Source organism: Mya arenaria, chromosome 4 (assembly GCF_026914265.1).
Source record: "Mya arenaria isolate MELC-2E11 chromosome 4, ASM2691426v1".
Lineage (NCBI taxonomy): Eukaryota > Metazoa > Mollusca > Bivalvia > Myida > Myidae > Mya > Mya arenaria.
The window spans coordinates 61122938-61140730 of record NC_069125.1 but is presented as its reverse complement, the minus strand read 5'-3'; the positions used below and the strand labels follow the sequence as shown (position 1 = coordinate 61140730).

Below are 17793 nucleotides of genomic sequence, written 5' to 3'. Positions count from 1 at the left end.
GGACTATCATGAAATACAATATTGATAACAGTCTTGCACATTCTGCGATATTCTTATCAGATGTATCGTTTTACTGATAGCCTCCCGGCTCAACAATGGGGCCTCTGTCCCGACAGTAACACAATAGGCATATCAGTTGCTTCGTATTGTGTCGCTGAATAGGTTACCTATATTTGTAATATTCTAAAACATGTAATTGTTTAGTAAATATGATTACTAAACAAAATCGGTATTCAGGTTTCACGTAGGATGCCGTAAAACCCAAGTCCAGGAGTTGGAGTTCGTTCATTATAGCACACCCTGTGCCATTACTTGAAAATTATTTTCAATTTATCCTATCTCCAACAAATACTGTGCCATCTCTCCTCATTTGTGCTCTGACATCGCCAATGTGTAGGACATGATGCGATGGAAAACTGGAATTGGTTAACTATGGTAAGTTTTGCGGTTCTTATTTTTCGTCAGCAAGTAATCGCATAATGTTTTTTAAGTATATGTTAGAGTTCAATTTTAGCGATCTACAGAAAATACAGAGAGCTCATCGAGGCCGCAGTCCGAGAAAGCTCGCACTATTTTCTGAAAATCGTCAAAATTGGACTCTAAATAAAAATAATGAACAAAATATTTGAAAAATCCTCGATTGTCATTGGCTCACAGAAAAATGCAAACAGCAACTGCTGTTATTGGTCCCAGTTCTTCATTTAGAGATGTAGAATTATATACATATTAAGAAGTAAAGGACTGGCTGAAATAATGAAACAATCACGTGCAGGCATTGCACATATGGCTGTTAACTGTCTTTGATTAACATAGCAAATAATTACCAGTCAGTGACAGCTGGGCGTAGGATTAATTATTGGTCCCAGATGGCAACAATTCCCATGAGGCCGTGGAATCGATTGACCGTCAATAAAACCTATACGAATGCCTTATTAATGATAGGTAAAGCCAACCAGTGGGCCATGTAAACGATACGGCATGGGAATTATAGGATTTGGATTTGATAGGGTCTTAACAACCTTACAATCGGCTTAAATTTCATTCACGGTGTTTAATTGTTATGAATTAGATCATTGAAGTTTGCTTTAAGCACCTACAGTAGTATATAAGAACAGTTGGAATCAGAGAATGTCTTAACTACTGCAGGATTTTCAACGAACGGTTTTGTTTTTGTTTGGGCTATTTTTCGCTCTAGATATTTATCACCAACCGTAAGTTCATTTTTATCACAAACTCAATTTATTTCTGTATTACCCAGTGAGTAATGATGATACAATATTAAATGCCACGCACCATGGTTATGTCAAAGCGGTTTCCGCGACATTTTTGTTCATCTCTTTTTATCATCATCATCATCATCATCATCATCATCATCATCATCATCATCATCATTATTATTATTATTATTATTATTATTATTATTATTATAATTATTTCAGTAGTTGTTGTTGTTTTATCTGCACTCACATGCATCTATTTATACAAATACATTATACTGCGATCGATACTTTCGGCTCGTCTCTATTCTATTTCTGTTCAACAAAAGTCGTGTAATGAAGTCTAACAAGGCCCATATTTAGATTTCTTTAAATCATTTATGACGGAGTGATTGCTGTCTTTAATACATAATGACTTCTTTAAATATGAAATGGAAATGATTCACCCAATCACCGTAGGAAAAGCATGTTCTTTATTCACGCTGTCGACATGTTCAATTACACTACGAATATAAAGAGTATGAATTTGGCTTAAAGGAAAATAGTTAATGTATAAAAAAAACTACTCTTACTGTCACTATGTTAACGCCTCCTCCCTCTTCCGGTTCAGGCGCGTGATGGACCGGCCTCGTTCGACGGTGAGCACGATGACGCACATGACGGAGCGGACGGAAAGAACGCATACGACGTCCAATGTGACGGCACGCGCCACCCCAGTAACCCCCGCACACAAGTCCTGGACCGCATACCAGGGACCAGTTCTTTACACAGGTAATTAAAACCCTTTTCAATAATTTCGACAGCGGTATTCTACACGCCGTCTGTGAGCTAGATATAAACAGTAGCATCAGTCAACTTATGTGTTTGTAAAGGATGGTTACACATATTTCTTCGGATTTTTTTTAAAAGTATGTTATAAGTAAACGTTCTACAATACATTTTGATTAATCTTATTAACACATATCCAGTTTATTGATTTCCAATTGTATTATATTCAATAGTAAGTATAAATATCAAATACCTTCTTGGAAATGAGTTTCAGTGATTACTTAACCAAACTCGAAATATGTTGTAATCTGAGTAAGAACATATTTCCGGCCAACCCTAAACTGACGAACATATGGACAGTGCCGAGATTGTCATTTATTTATTTATTTATTTATTTATTGGCTGTTTCTGTTTTAGATTGTAATATATGTACATGTACCTTTAAAATTCGTTAAAAGGCGTGTTGACTTCATAATTTTACCATGATATTATTTAGAACGTGATATATTTTCTTTCCTTTTTAATCAAGGATTTATTACATGAAGTATTGAAACGAGACACCACTTGGTAAGCTTAACGAACAAAGCAATTTAAAAACTTACTGCAAGCTCAAACGGGCAGAATCGAAATAAGCAATGCAAAATGTAACCTGCATTTCGTCGCGGTTGACTGTGATCGGAATACATGCTGGATTACTAGAATGATTATTATCGAACTAAAACTAAATCACAAACCACGGGAAGTCAACGATTACTTGCAGATCTATAAATAAGATATTAAAGCTTTTTCACGTATGTATAATTTAGTATTAAACCTCGATATAATATATGATCTAATTGTCGAAATAAAGAGCTACCCGGAACGCCCTTCACACTTCACTTTCTGATCATTGCCACAGCCTCATAGGGTTTTATATATGAACCTCGCCGTAAAAAGTCCGATGAAAATGTCTTCCATTTGACCCAGTCTCTATCAATATTGGTGTTGTCGTCGGCGATGCAGGTGCTGAAAGGATACATGCGAAATTCCCACCTATAACTGTACCGTAGGACTGCGAGTTCGAGTGTCGGGCATGGTTTGCGCTTGCGGAAGGTCAACTAATGCGTGTGATTACAGAATAGAAGTACTGATATGTGTAGTGGCAAAACATAGAACTACAAAGACCAGAACTGTAGTTCTGGTTGCCAATAACTAGTTATTATTAAAGAATAATAATGGCTGATATTACGTAAAAGTCCATGTTTTGTTTTGCATGTGCACCCTGTTAAAATCGAATTAGTTAAATATGTCTAGGTCTGTTCCGTGTATCGGCCAGATCCTCCGATCAGCGTCCTATCATTGTCCTCTAAAATCACGCAGAGAGTCATACGAAACTTACTTTTGGCGAGCTTCTACATATGCTGCCTAAGCCATCGCGATTTTATATGGTATCCGGTTTTTAACATGTGTTCTTTTTAAAAATCACAGTTTTTAGTAAACACTACTTTATCCTTGGTTTCAGGTCCGAGCGGCCTACGGGATCAGCGCGTGCGGACTGGGCACGAGTTTCTCGTGACGGGCGAGAACGAGGCGTCATCGGAGATCACGAGCCAGATGGGCTACCTGAACCGTGGCGCCCCGGGGCAGGCCTTCCCTAAAGCCAAGAACGGACAGGTCGGCGAGATCGGCTGGCTGTATGATACACTCAAGGTCGTCAAGGGAATTTAAACGTGTCCGCAATGTTTTATAACATTTTTGTGTATAAAGATCTTGTTTTATAATTGGATCTGAAAGTCAGTATTAATTGTATACAGTGTTGCTCAGGTACACATGTTGAATGTATGTTTGTATTTCGTGAACACTGCATTTATAAACAATCGTTTTGTCATGTGTTCGTGTGTGTGTGTGTGTGCATTCTATTATAAAAAAAAATGTAAGTGTATACTATAGATCTTTATACTGTTATATCTTTGTTCTGTATAGTATAATACTTTTGAAGTGAAAATGGCATTATATAGTTCTCACTATAAGTCTTTGACATACCTGTATATTTCTCTGTAGCATCGTGTGATGAATGAAATCATTATGCATCAAGATGCATAACATTGTCTAGTGAATATATGATAAGTATGTCAGCCATCAGGATATGCGTTTGTAGCAAAGAGTCATATTCAGCATTTATGTGCTGCGAGTTTCATAATCGCCTTATAGGCGGTGAGGGATTTTGATGTGACAGTAGAGTAGTTCTAGAGTAGTCAGTAGATAGTCGGTAGAAAGTCCCTAGCTAGTCATTAGTGTAGCTCAGTAGTTCTAAATATCGTGTGTCGTGATGTAGCTGTACATAGTTTGCCGTGCAAGTAGCTAGTCAAACAGTAGTTTTGTAATCAGTAGCTTAGTCAGTAGTAGTAGCCGTAGTTTAGTTGGTTTGCAGTGTTAGTAGAGTAGACCTGTGTGCTGTGGTGTGCTGGGTGCAGGGACTTACAGAAACCATATCACTCTTTGCTACAAATAATTTTTCCATGTAATATAATAATGGTATGAAATATGATATATAAAAATCATAAACAAACTGATATTTGACTTCCCTTAAAACACAGCTATTTTATACGGGAACCTCCAGCATGATTCACTTGATTATGACTCCTATGCTTTATATGACTGCCGAACTATTTCCATCCGCAAGTGTGTATATTAAGTTTGTCTTTGTTTTTAGTAAAGTTATTTAGTAAACATGCTTGTTTCCTTGTATAGATACTAATTGTTGTTAAATATTTATTTAGTCATGTAGTAAATATATATTAGTTACTTTTTATTGTTTTGTTTCACATAGATAGATTTTATTAATTGATATTATTAATAAAATATTGTTACAAAATACTAGATGATGTTCAGTGTGTTCTTACTTTTACAAAGGCTTGCTTTGTATTCCGTAGTCCAGGTTGCGCCTGCTGAATGAGAAATATTGTTTGAACTGTGTCAGTTATGCCCATATGATTTCTTACCAAAGCTGATGCTTAATGTTAGTCTAATTGTTCAAGGTAAATGTGGTCAAATGTTGATTCTAGCAGGTCAAGGACCATAACTCTAGAGTATAAAATCCATTCTGATAGTTTGTCAAACTTTGTCGAAATCATAAATAACCCATTTATAAACAGTGTTATTAATACCAAGTTTGGTAAAATGCTAGTGTGGAATAGACATCTGAAACGCATACACCAGACAAATATTGAAAGTCTAAGCCTCATAATTCTTGCGAGTATTTCTTTAAATGGCTGACGAGATATGTATGTATTTATAAACGCTTGTTATAAAAATAGTAATATTGGAAAAAAACAGTTTGTTGGCTAGGTCAATAATTGGTCAATATTTGATAATTCATGGGTTGTATCTCAGTGGATATTCTGATGTAACCTGGTTGGTTATCAAACATGTTTTAGACATAATGCATGCAAATGAATATTGTGACCAAGTTTGGTCAATATTTGGGGAAAGGTACAAATAGAACAACGCACTCGGTTAATTTTGTCAAATGGTCATAACCCGTGAGCCGTCATTCTCGTTCACCAGAGTGATGATGCTATGCGTACCGTGCGTAAGCTTTATCATTATCAAACCTCTGATGAATGAGAATGGTGTGCCGTATGAATTGACCATTTTCGAACGGTCGAGATATTATGCCGATAAATATTATAACAGAGTAAGGTTATCCATCGATGAGGAATTCTTACGTTATCTCTAGCGGCGATGAACATGTGACGATGCGTATGACGATGACCTACAACATGGTCTTAGACTATCTGTCATGCTACAAACGAATGTGGTGTCGGAGTATTGGACAAGTAGTTAAGAAACTTTATAGCAAATCACCCTTTTCTTTAATTAAGCCGGTCAGACGAGGTCAGGTATTATGTTCGGGTAGAACAAATGGTTTAATAGACTGTGATTTTATACATACTTTCCGTTGGCGTCCTATTCGTATTATTTTATTATTGATAATTGAACAGTAATCCGACTATGATTTATGTTAGTCACTCGAAATATTATACTGCAGTAATTTAAAATTTGATCAGCATAGAAAAGCTTGAGTATTCTGGACATACTGGATTTTATTCAGGCAGACCAAGCAGCTTGTAAAGGTGGGTGCCTTTTCTACATGCTAATTAACGAATGAAATGCCATTTAAATATCGACATAGCCCTTCGAGATCGGCTGCATTTGAGATATTGTGAAATTTCATAGATCACATTTGACAAAAGTTGGAAAATTGTGATTATATTTTTAAGAAGTGTGAAACTTATGAACAAGATATTTTCAAATAAAGCGGATTGAAGCACATTTATACAAATGTGGCATTGATGTTTTCTCAAATTTCATTTGCTTTCGCCAGTGATTGAGTTGAGTCTAGCCTCGTCCTCATTCTCCGGCCGCCCCGCCATGTCATTGAATCACTGGGACCGGATGCAGTATGGGCGTACCTCAACAGACCGACCGGACCCGCTACATGCGCTCCACGAGGCTGGCCGGAGGCCGCCTGAAGAGCCCGCTAAGCAAGTCCCGCCTCACCATGAATGGACGCCATACAAGGGTCCTCTCGTGTGGACAGGTAAGGGGATTGTCGCTAAGTGCATGAGAAGCGTAACAGTTCGCCGTCGCTCAGTGAAAATAAAATATTATCCTCACATTTTAACAAGTTAATAAACGTCAACTCGTTTCAGAATGCTCTTCGCGGTGTTAACAACAGTTAAACATGTGTGTATATTTATTAAATGGATGTTACAGGCCCAGATGGTAATCGTAACTACCGGCCGCACCAGTGCCGGGATTGGCAGTCGCTTGGGGTCGGGGAGTTGTCTCCGGAAAAGACACTAAGCGCCACGTACATCAGCCGCGCGCCGGACGACCAGCCATTCCCGTCCCCCCGGGCGGGCGCTATGGGGGAGATCGGTTGGTTTTACAAGGACTTCAGTCACTCCATCAGACCCTCTCGACCCGCGAACTTGAACAGATGATTTGTGTGATGTATTCGAGCATTATTCGTTCTTGCAATATCATATTTGTAATTGTTTATGTAACAAAAAATACTCTTGATATGTTTAATGTTCTTTTATTACACAGTTTAAAAAAGTTAAACAACAAGAAAAAACAAACATTATAAGTTAAACGACTATAAAGGCAGTCTCTCGATGGCTCTCACAAAACTATTTTTTTAAGTGTGAAAAGTTAACTACATGTTTGAGCCGTAAGCTTTCTAATTAATCCAGAAAACCGCATGAGTATACCAATTCTAGTACATTTGTTTTATGTTAATCAACATATGACGTTATATGTGAAGTGTCACTGATGACAAACGTGACATATTGTTTGTGCGTATCTAGAACAAGTTGTTTCCCCAATTTATGACCGACTTTATCTTGATGACATCACTATGTCCATATGACGATAACTCAACACATTCCAAAAAATAACAACAGACAAGTTCAAAATCTTTCGCATCATGTTTTCACTCGCAAATCGGGCGATTCCGACTCCCGGAGGTAGGCAAGGTCGTTTTCCTCCTCCTTCGAAGGGTAGCTGTTCAGGATGATGAACGCCCGCACGAGCAACACAAACGCAAAGGCGAACACCAGCGCACCAACGACACACGTGACAACGTACGGCATGTTGAAACCATCATACAGAGGCGGCTCTACAAAAATGTTTGTTGTCAATGATCTTATCGTTATTCATATAATAGTATGTCATTGCAAATAGCACAACCATTGAGCAGCGTTTCTCAGAAGTGACACCAGTTCAACACGGGGATACATGTTTTGAGGTCAAATAAATAAACTACGTATATATTTGACGTTTACGTACTTCTTCAGAGACGGTTATGACGCGTTACATTTCGTTGAGTGCAAAACACTTTCTGTTTTTGTACTTAAAGCGTATCTATGATAAACATTCACTTTGCTTCATGCGTAAATAAACACTCATAACTTTATCTTAACGGACATAGACTAGAGAAGTTAGAGAAGTTGACATACTGCTCCTGAGTGTGAAGCCGGAGAGATGGTTGGTCTCACAGACGAGAGTCTTGTTGAGGAGCTTGGTGATGACGCCCTCGGTGGAGAAGCGCTTGTTGAACTCGTCATAGAAGTAGCACTCTGGCCGTGGGCACGCCGTCTCCCCAATCGTGATCTCGATCACGCCAGCCAGGTCCTTCACCGGGATACGTGTGCCTGAAATACAAGTGGACGTTTTGCCAAGCGCCGGAGGCCCTGACAACTACGCCGATATTGCCACCGATCAGGATTCCTTCGAGAAAAAAGTCCGAACGACCAGCTACACAAATAATATGAAGAGTATATTCTTTAATAAAATGGTCTATATGTAAGACACATTCACATCAGGGACACACATTAATGCCAGCACGTTTACCCGTGAGTTGGTTGTACAGGTCCAGATATGTGTATATGGCACACTCGGTGTCGGAGCGGCGCACGAGGAGGTCAGGTGGTTCAGTTGGGTACTTCTCATACTTGATCCCAACACCGTGACATACTTGGTCAACACCGCAGTTCCATAGGTCGCGATACCTGATAAAACAAATTTAATGTCTCACATAAGCTATATTTGCTTAAATTGTAACCGAAACATTTAGTACATGAACATACAAGAACATCACTGTTGTCGGTCTCGTTCGCGGATACACGAGCATCACTGTTGTAGGTATCGTTCGCGGATACAAGAGCATCACTGTTGTAGGTATCGTTCGCGGATACAAGAGCATAATTGTTGTAGGTATCGTTCGCGGATACAAGAGCATCACTGTTGTCGGTTTCGTTCGCGGATACAAGAGCATCATTGTTGTAGGTATCGTTCGCGGATACAAGAGCATCACTGCTGTCGGTCTCGTCTGCGGATACAAGAGCATCGCGAATGTCGGTCTCGTCCGAGGACACTAGAGAATCGCGGATGTCGGTCCAGTCCGAGAATACAAGAGCATCGCGGATGTCAGTCTCGTCCGAGAATACAACAGCATCGCGGATGTCGGTCTCGTCCGAGGAAACAAGAGCATCGCGGATGTCGGCCTTGTCACAGGATAATAATAATAATAATAATATCTTTATTTTAAGAAGGTGACATATTAAGATCATGTACAAAACTACAGAATCTTATTTTCGATATGGCCCTCTGAAACAGAATGAAAATATGGCAAATAATCATAAGACAAACATGAAGACGATGCTAACAACGATGACGATGATGATGATGATTATAAGTATGCTGTTGATGCTGACGATAATGATGCATATGATGACATGATGATGATGTTGAATCAATATTAGACAGATACTCTCAGTTAAATATAATTATGAATAAAACATCACAATTTGTATAATCACAAGTTTCCTATGAGGTACTGTTTGACCTTTATTTTATACGTATTAAAGTTTTTTGATTCTCGTATTTCCAAAGGTAATTATTCCAAACAATTCTGCTGTAATATGTAAACGATGCTTTCATATAATTAGTACGAGGTCTAGTTTGTAAAACAATATCTTTGTGTGCCATTGATCTTAGCATATATACATTATTGTCTGAAACTGTTACTAATTCTGACATATATGATGGAGCCATGCTATTCAACGTCTTGTAAACTAATACTGCTGCGTGGTATTTACATCTATCCGAGAAGTTTAGCCATTTTAGTTCTTTAAATAGATTTGTTGATGAATCTCGTTTAGATTTACCAAGTATGATTTTTGCAATTCGTTTTGTAAGTTATTTATTTTATTCACATATGAATTGGTTCCCTTGCCCCAGACCAAGCAGCCGTAATCAAAATTTGGCAGAATATATGCATTGTAAAACATTCGTTTTGTATCAGGTGTGAGGAAATATATTATATTTTTTAGAAGTGCAATTTTCTTATTCAGATTTTTACAAACATAATCGATTTGCACATGCCAGTTTAGTGTATTATCTATATACAACCCTAATAACTTTTGCACAACAACATTAACTATTTGAACATCATTAATACAAAGTTCAAGATTCCCAGTGTTTTTTAATTTATTTGCAGACCCTATTAACATGCATTTAGTCTTGGAAGGATGCAATGACATATTATTTAGTTGACACCACTTATTAACATAATTTAAATGATGTTGTAATTTATTTTGAATATCCGTCAACTGATATCCAGATTCATAAAGTGTTGAGTCATCTGCATATAGATCTATATTTAATGTTGGATGCATAACTGCAATATCATTTATGTATAAAATAAAAAGCAAGGGTCCCAGTATGGAACCCTGGGGTACCCCAGATGTAACAGTGAGTTTTTGCGATTTAATTTTGCCAATCTTTACAATTTGGTTTCTATTTTCAAGATAAGATTTAAACAAATTCAATGCTATTTCAGAAAAATGATACAGTTTCAATTTATAAAGAAGAATTTCATGATCAACTAAATCGAAAGCTTTTCTCAAATCCAAAAATATCGCACCAACTAGTTTACCACTGTCAACATCTTTAAGCCAAGTATCTATAAGTCTTATTAGAGCAGTGTTACATGAATGGTGTTTTCTAAATCCAGATTGTGTTTTGTGTATGACATCGGTTTTCTCAAAGTACAACTGTACCTGTGTCGCTATATGCCTTTCAAAGATTTTTGATATAGTTGGGAGTATTGAAATGGGGCGGTAATTATTGGGGTCCTCTTTGTTGCCCGACTTGAAAATTGGTATTACTCGTGCTTCTTTCAGTTTATCAGGGAAAACTCCATGCGCTATACTACTATTGATAATTGATGCTATACAAGGTGTAATAGTATCACCACATTGCTTCAAAATTTTGGGGCCTACTCCATCTATGCCTGTAGCCTTTCCAACATTTAATTTATCAATAATAGTATGGACTTCATAAGGGGTAATATGTTTAATCTCAAACCTATTTGTACCTAGTTTTGTATCTAGAATATGTTTTAAGTTTCTAAAATTTGTATTCAAAAACTTTGTTTTATTTATAATGTTTGAAATGCTTACAAAATGACTGTTTAATTCGTTTACAATATTTGACGGATCTTCAACCGGAAGTTCATTAAATGTCATTTTATGAGGTAATGCTGTCACAGTTGATTGATTCAAATGTGAAATATCTTTTAGATTTTTCTATAAATATGTCGGATTTTTATTGTCTTTTATTGCATTGTTGAAAAAATTCTTTTTACTTTTCTTTATCATAGAAGTTACTTTATTTCTAAGTATTTTATACTGGTCTATGTTGCCAGTTTTTCGGCATTTATCCCTGTGATTTATTATAGATATAATTTCCTCAGTAAACCAATCAGGCTGATTCTCGCGTTTCACACGTTTATCTTTGACTGGGGCATGTTTAGATAAAATGCCATTTAGAATTTCATAAAATCTTTTCAGTGCATCATTGGAATTTGACAATGAGTCTATTTCATCCAGTCCTGAAAACATCAATTCTGCCTGAAAAGCTTCTTTTTCAAATTTCTTAAAAGATCTATATTGTATAACTGTATGGCTATTAGGGGCCAATTTTGGTAATTTGTCTGTAATAGAATGTGTGAAACAAACGGGAAAGTGGTCACTTAGTGATAAGTGAGACACACACCATTCAGTTACATGATTACTCATATTCGTATATAAATGATCTATTATAGTAGAGTTATTTTTTGAAATTCTTGTTGGTGATTTGATTAATTGTTCCAAGCCATACTTCGTGGTAAGATCTGCCCATTTAGTGTTGTTATATTTGCCACTTTCCGGCGAATAATTGATATTAAAATCTCCAATTAAATGAAACCCAATATTAGAACTAAATCTCCAATTAAATGAAACCCAATATTAGAACTATCAGCTATTTCTAACTGCTTATCATATAAGTCAATCCATTTTTGTTGGGAGTTCGGAGGTCGATAAATGAAATTGATTAAGAACGATTTGCAATATAGACCATTAATTTCAAGCCAAATCGATTCAATGTCATTTACCTCGAGATCTAGACGTCTACGGTACTGTATATTATTGTTCACGTAAACAAGAATACCCCCTCCCTTTTTATGTTCTCGGTCTTTCCTTTCAAACGTGTAATTCTTAACTTGCAGCATATTGTCATTGATATCTGCGTGTAAAAAAGTTTCACATAAACCTAATATATTTGGCGAATACGATTGACAAAGGTGGTATTTAATTTCCTCAAGTTTCGGAAGCAAATGACATACGTTTAAGTGTGCACACCGAACACCCTTCTTATCAAACATGAACACAGTGTCACCTTGAGAAGAGGCTGCTGGAGTATATGTGTTTCCATTTGTTTCCATATTTGTATTAATACACTGCGAATTATGACTACCGCCCAACACACTCGTGCAATTTAGTTGACAGCATTTTTGGCTTATTATGGTGCTTACGTTGTTATCGGTATCGGTAATAATTTTATCAGATTTAATATCGGTTCCTAGCGAGTTGACGTGACCGTATAACGCAACATTATTTTCGATACAAGTTGTGCTAGATCTATTCTCATTTTGCCAGACGTCGTATGTTAACTCAGAATGTATACTTTCGATGTTTTTACACGTTTCAATTTGGTCAACACACATAACTTGCCTAAAAAAACTGCATGAACATATTACCTCATTACATTCCTGGCATATATTAGCTAAATGATGATATCTATTGCAAGAACGAGTTAAATCAATAGAGTGTCTGTCATGCTTATCCTATTGGGAATATCTTCCATTTTTTACCATTCTGAAATGAAAGTTATTCCTAGATTGTCTGGGAAACGTGCCCCACGTCTGCGTTGGAGGTGTGTTAAAGTGTCTCTGTGTTCTGTGTGTCTTCTGGTTACCGTCTCTATCACGAATAATATGAACTCGACTGTTTACAGTCGCAACTAGTGTTCTCGATCCCTGCTCAGTGAGATGAATTCCGTCGCGGGTAAAGTATGGTATCACTGTATCTCCGTTTCCGTAGACGAACGCCTGGTAGCAGTCGATGAGATCGGCTCCTGTTTCCCGGCTTACTTGTCGCACCCTGCTGTTAAACTCCGAAACGTCGGCGTCTCTGCGTGGACAGACGGTACAGAGGTGGACTTTACAACGCTGCTCCTGTAGTTTCTGTGTGACGTTCAAAATTTCGCGGTAAGACGCGTCGGGCTGTTTTCCGTCACTGACGTCATTTCCGCCAACGTGTATGATGACGTCGTTATAGTGACGTGTGTCAATTTCATTCAGCCTCTGAGCCACGTCCCTAATTTTCGCGCCGCTGATCTTGACGAGTTCTACGTTTGTAGATAAACCAGGGGGCTGTATCCCTTTCACAATTGAGCTACCTATTAATAGAGTCTTTGTCCTTTCCGGTATTTTAGTAATTGAACTCTGAGTTGGTCGCTCTGTTGGAACTGTGTTAGGTGAAGTTGGTTTTCCGGCAGTAGAGAGATTTTTGACCGGCATAGTTTTAATCAAGTCTGTTATTAGTTAGGCTGTCGAAGTTTTTGACTACATTTTGTCTAATGTCATTTGCTGTGGTATTTACATCATCAATTTGTAACACGTTGTGCTTGTTTTCACAAATAATCTGCTTTTTCACACTTTGGATCTCATCCCGGATCTGGCCAAAATTTATATCCGTCATTTGTATATGGCTTTCAAGGCTATGGTGCAGATTTTTGACGGACTCGGCAATTGATTGGAGTAGGCCGATGTACTTGTCATAATTGGCGTCACAGTGATCGGGGCCATTTTCATTAGAGCTGCCTTCATCATTTTGTGAATCTAAACTGGAGTGATCGGACAGTAATATAACATTACTGGCTGCAGTTGCCGATGGGAGTGAATCACGCACTTGTATAGACAGGTCTTCTGTAGGGGTTTCGGGGACACTGATCGCTTTATACTGATGAAGGAGGGATTTCAATTGTGAGTTAACATCTTCTATAGACGAGTTGCTAACTTCTAAGCAGCTTTCTATTCCTTGAATCAGGTTTGGGAAGTCGGCATCTATGAACTGAGCCACCTGCTTACCGTTCACAAGGCAACTTGACTTCGTGTGGTACATATTTAAGGTATAGATATGAGACTTACCACTGCTAACTTTAAACTTCGTTTCCACAATGTTTCCTTTTTTATCTGTCACTGGAATCTTTTGAAACTGGAACGTGTCGTTTTCAGATGCGTAAAAATGTTCCGCCGACACTTTTAAAAGTTCGTACGCACCAGTATTCAGCATGATCTTTATTCCACCGCCCGTATTTATTATTTCCACATCATTCACTTCGGTCGCCTCCATTTTCTTCCTGATCGCCTTCTTCTTATTTAAATCATAACTCCTTGTTTCCGTTTTTGAAACATGACGGTTAGAGTCTACGTTGTGCGAAAGTTTATTTTTCGCTGTAACTTCCGCAATTTCCATCGTAGATTTATAAAAAGCACACGCATGCAATTGTTATAAAATTTCCTTCAAAATGGTATGCTTTTTCTATAAAATCGAACTTCTTTGACTTAATAATTAATCAATTTCATAAAATTTGTTCAGACGTCGAGAAAAACTTGTTTACACGGAAGTGACGTCATAACTTGTTACAAGAGTATCGCGAATGTCGGTCTCATCCAAGGATACAAGAGCGTCGCGAATGTCGGCTCCAACCTCGGATACAAGAGCATCGTGGATGTTGGTCTCGTCTGCGGCTACAAACGCATCGCGGATGTCGGTCTCGTTCGCGGCTACATACACATTGCGGATGTCGGTCTCGTCCGCGGAGACAAGAGCATCGCGGATGTCGGACTCGTCCGCGGCCACATAAGCATCGCGGATATAGGTCTCGTCCGCGGAGACAAGAGCATCGCGGATGTCGGACTCGTCCGCGGCCACATAAGCATCGCGTATATAGGTCACGCCTGCGGATACAAGAGCATCGCGGATGTCGGTCTTGTCTGCGGATACAAAACGTCGCGAATGTCGGGCTCGTCTACAAATACAAGATCATCGCGGATGTCGGCCTTGTCAGAGGATACAAGAGTATCGCGAATGTCGGTCTCATCCAAGGATACAAGAGCGTCGCGAATGTCGGCTCCAACCTCGGATACAAGAGCATCGTGGATGTTGGTCTCGTCCGCGGAAACAAGAGCATCGCGGATGTCAGTCTTGTCTACAGATACAAGAGAATCGCGAAGGTCGGTCTCGCCTACAGATACAAGAGCATCGCGGATGTCGGTCTCGTCCGTGGGTACAAGAGCATCGCGAATGTCGGTCTCGTCCGAGGAAACAAGATCATCACGGATATAGGTCACGTCTGCGGATACGACATCTCCGATGTCTGTCTTGTCAGCGGCTACAAGAGCATTTCGATTGTCGATCTCGCCCGCAGATATAATATCGTCCTAGATGTCATGTTTTGTCAATTAGGGACATGACTCAAACATTATTAGAGTCATACAGTTCTTTCTTCTTCACTTAGGTATTCATATGGAGTATTTTGCTTACTTAGTCTCCATCATTTCCTCCGGAAATTTAACATTCAGGAATTCGCCGACGTCATCTAGAGCGTTCACAAGGAAGCAATGTGAGGAGTCCGGCGTGTCGAAGCATGAGACGTCCTCGTTGCGCATGCGCCGAATGTTGATGCACGTGACGAGGTCATCCATCTTCCGGTAATCGGGGTTCTTTCCGCCTCTCAGGTGTGACATATCCTTGGCTGTCTGAAGTACTTTCTGCAAGATAAAACAAAGGTCACCTCGTCATAAATTTTAAAAAATGTTAGATTCAAATTCTTACGCTTCAAATAAGTTCACTAGATACACTGTATGTGAAAAGTTTGTGACTGGGCCGATGCCGAAAAGTTGTCGAGCCCTATGCTCTTGGTGTTGAACGAGTCGACCGTAAGGTGTCTGTGACTTTAAATTCTGTAATTTACCCAATTCATTGTGTCTGAAATAATATTTACAGCTATATATACTCTGGGCGTTGTAACTCTCGGTAGCTTCGCTTTAGCAACCCCTCATCGACTGCAATGTGCTAAGCCAAAGCTGTCGTCTTCAGCTTGTGTTCCAGCTGCAACTTCTGGTCGTTCTGTCGATGCCAATGCTTTGAGCGTATCGAACAGCTCAGCTTCCAGTAGAGGAAGCCTCCGGTCAATGTTCGGAGCGACTCTGAACCATGATGACGGGTATGCTAACTGTCTAAACTGAATGGCTTAACGAAACGCAATATCCAGCAATTGCTACACCGACGCTATGAGTTATTTTTCACAAATATAACAATCCTCTTAGAATTATCACCGCTCGTAGTAAGTCTGTCCGTAGCATTAGTATAAGGTGTTTGTTTATTATGAACATAACATATACAATTAAGAAGGAATGTCGCCTACAAATGAATCACAATTGGTAATACACCAAACAATGAGAACATATTTGTATTGGGCACAGCCCTGCCGTACCTGTACTTCCTGTTGTGTGAGCGAGGCGGCGGAAGAGTCGGTGGCGGTGGCGCAAAGTGACCGAAGGATCTCTAGCAGCTGCTCGTAAAGCTTCCCCTTCTCGTACTTTCGGATACTTCCCAGGTTCAGCCGCGACACCACATTCACAATAGCGCCTACGAGATAAACATTCGGCCTATCAAAGCTGCACAGTTTTTTTTATTTGTTTCTTAGACAAAATCATTCATCAAGATTGTTATTTATGGTTGGGTTTTTCATTTTTCGAAAAATAACAAATGCAATTTATGACTAAATCTAAAGCTTGTTCTAATTTTTTCTCTGTCTAAATAAATGAACATACGCATATCTTGCGGACTCGGGTCTTTAGTGAGGAGCCGTTCGATGTGACCAACGGCACGCGTCTGGAGGGAGTGTTGCAGGTCGCTCTCAGTCGGCGGGCTGGCAGCCATGATCTCAATCGCATTCAGTAGATCATCTAGCGTAATATGGTTAACAATGAATTAGCAGCATTTTTTGCGCTGACTTATATGCGAAAACATCCATTGCGGTCATGTCATTCGAGAGATTTGCGAGTTTCATTGTATTGATTAATCCTACATTATACATTCCTTGCATGAGCAGTTATAGTTATTTTATATGCACCACCAAAGGAAAGTGGATGATACTGTTGTTTTTTCTTGCAAAGCAAATTTGAATATTAATACTGAATTCCTTCAATCGGATGTTGCCTGGCATCATGGATGATTGCCCATCATCGTTGATACAATGACTATATATTATGAGATGCCAAAGCAATGCTATGAAACGCCGGCACTGTCTTTCGTAGTCCTTAAACTTTATTATTATGTTTGCAAACATATATATGTTATGTCAGTGTATCGTTCTATGTTGTGGTTTTGTCCTTAATCCTTATATTCTCACAACAGCACTTAAAACATAATTACGGTAAAAAACATCAACATAATAATTAGCTGCCCAGATGTGAAAATTTAACTTTAAACGGCATTCTAGAATAAATGGCCTTATTGCAATTCAAACACGTGCTGTTATTCTTTCCATACATAGTGAAATCAGCTTGGCCATTACACCGGAAACAATAGAACATGAACAACAACACCAACAACAACAGCAACAAAATAATAATAATAATAATAATAATAATAATAATAATAATAATAAAGTTTTAGGACTACGGAAGACAGTGCCGGCGTTCAATAGAATGCGGATATTTTTATGCTTGCATCTATTCCTCGCATATTTCGAGTTTAGCATGGGAAATCAAAAAGTTAAACATTTGAAATAGTTGGTAGGTCATTCGCGTGTACCAAACGTTGCTTCATCAGGGGACATAATCGAATTAGGTTCCTGCTTGTAT

At 38.6% G+C, this 17793-nt stretch overlaps 3 protein-coding genes across 5 annotated transcripts in view; 2 read left to right on the top strand and 1 right to left on the bottom strand.

The window, feature by feature from the left end:
• Positions 1-327: 327 nt before the first annotated feature.
• LOC128232123 (uncharacterized) lies at positions 328-4832 on the top strand. Of its 3 annotated transcripts, none has more exons than XM_052945501.1 (3): positions 328-435; positions 1828-1988; positions 3487-4832. In XM_052945501.1, exons 2-3 carry the CDS (start codon positions 1835-1837, stop codon positions 3690-3692), a joined length of 360 nt encoding a protein of 119 aa, XP_052801461.1. In that variant the 5' UTR covers positions 328-435; positions 1828-1834; the 3' UTR covers positions 3693-4832. The 3 variants fall into 3 exon arrangements, with proteins under 3 accessions (XP_052801461.1, XP_052801460.1, XP_052801459.1); XM_052945500.1 differs by lacking the exon at positions 328-435 and adding an exon at positions 932-1211; XM_052945499.1 differs by lacking the exon at positions 328-435 and having other exon boundaries at positions 1609-1988.
• Positions 4833-6024: 1192 nt separating this feature from the next.
• Positions 6025-7616, top strand: LOC128230292 (uncharacterized). Its single transcript, XM_052942445.1, has 3 exons — positions 6025-6100; positions 6352-6567; positions 6744-7616. Exons 2-3 carry the CDS (start codon positions 6399-6401, stop codon positions 6971-6973), a joined length of 399 nt encoding a protein of 132 aa, XP_052798405.1. The 5' UTR covers positions 6025-6100; positions 6352-6398; the 3' UTR covers positions 6974-7616.
• The window catches only part of LOC128230955 (uncharacterized), a 47159-nt gene continuing 36822 nt past the window's right edge, over positions 7457-17793 (bottom strand). The window contains exons 21-26 of the mRNA XM_052943382.1: positions 16759-16893; positions 16419-16573; positions 15467-15693; positions 8385-8542; positions 7991-8185; positions 7457-7650 (exon numbers count right to left, since the gene is read on the bottom strand). Of these exons, the coding sequence (XP_052799342.1) occupies positions 7457-7650; positions 7991-8185; positions 8385-8542; positions 15467-15693; positions 16419-16573; positions 16759-16893 (1064 nt within the window). The remainder of the gene's footprint in view (positions 7651-7990; positions 8186-8384; positions 8543-15466; positions 15694-16418; positions 16574-16758; positions 16894-17793) is intronic.

Bases quoted from the DNA above. Each gene is read 5' to 3' on its own strand.
- LOC128230292 (XM_052942445.1), top strand. From the start codon at position 6,399: ATGTCATTGAATCACTGGGACCGGATGCAGTATGGGCGTACCTCAACA. The intron at 6,568-6,743 runs GTAAGGGGATTG...TGGATGTTACAG, and splicing joins GGGTCCTCTCGTGTGGACAG to GCCCAGATGGTAATCGTAAC.
- LOC128232123 (XM_052945499.1), top strand. From the start codon at position 1,766: ATGTATAAAAAAAACTACTCTTACTGTCACTATGTTAACGCCTCCTCC. The intron at 1,989-3,486 runs GTAATTAAAACC...CCTTGGTTTCAG, and splicing joins GGGACCAGTTCTTTACACAG to GTCCGAGCGGCCTACGGGAT.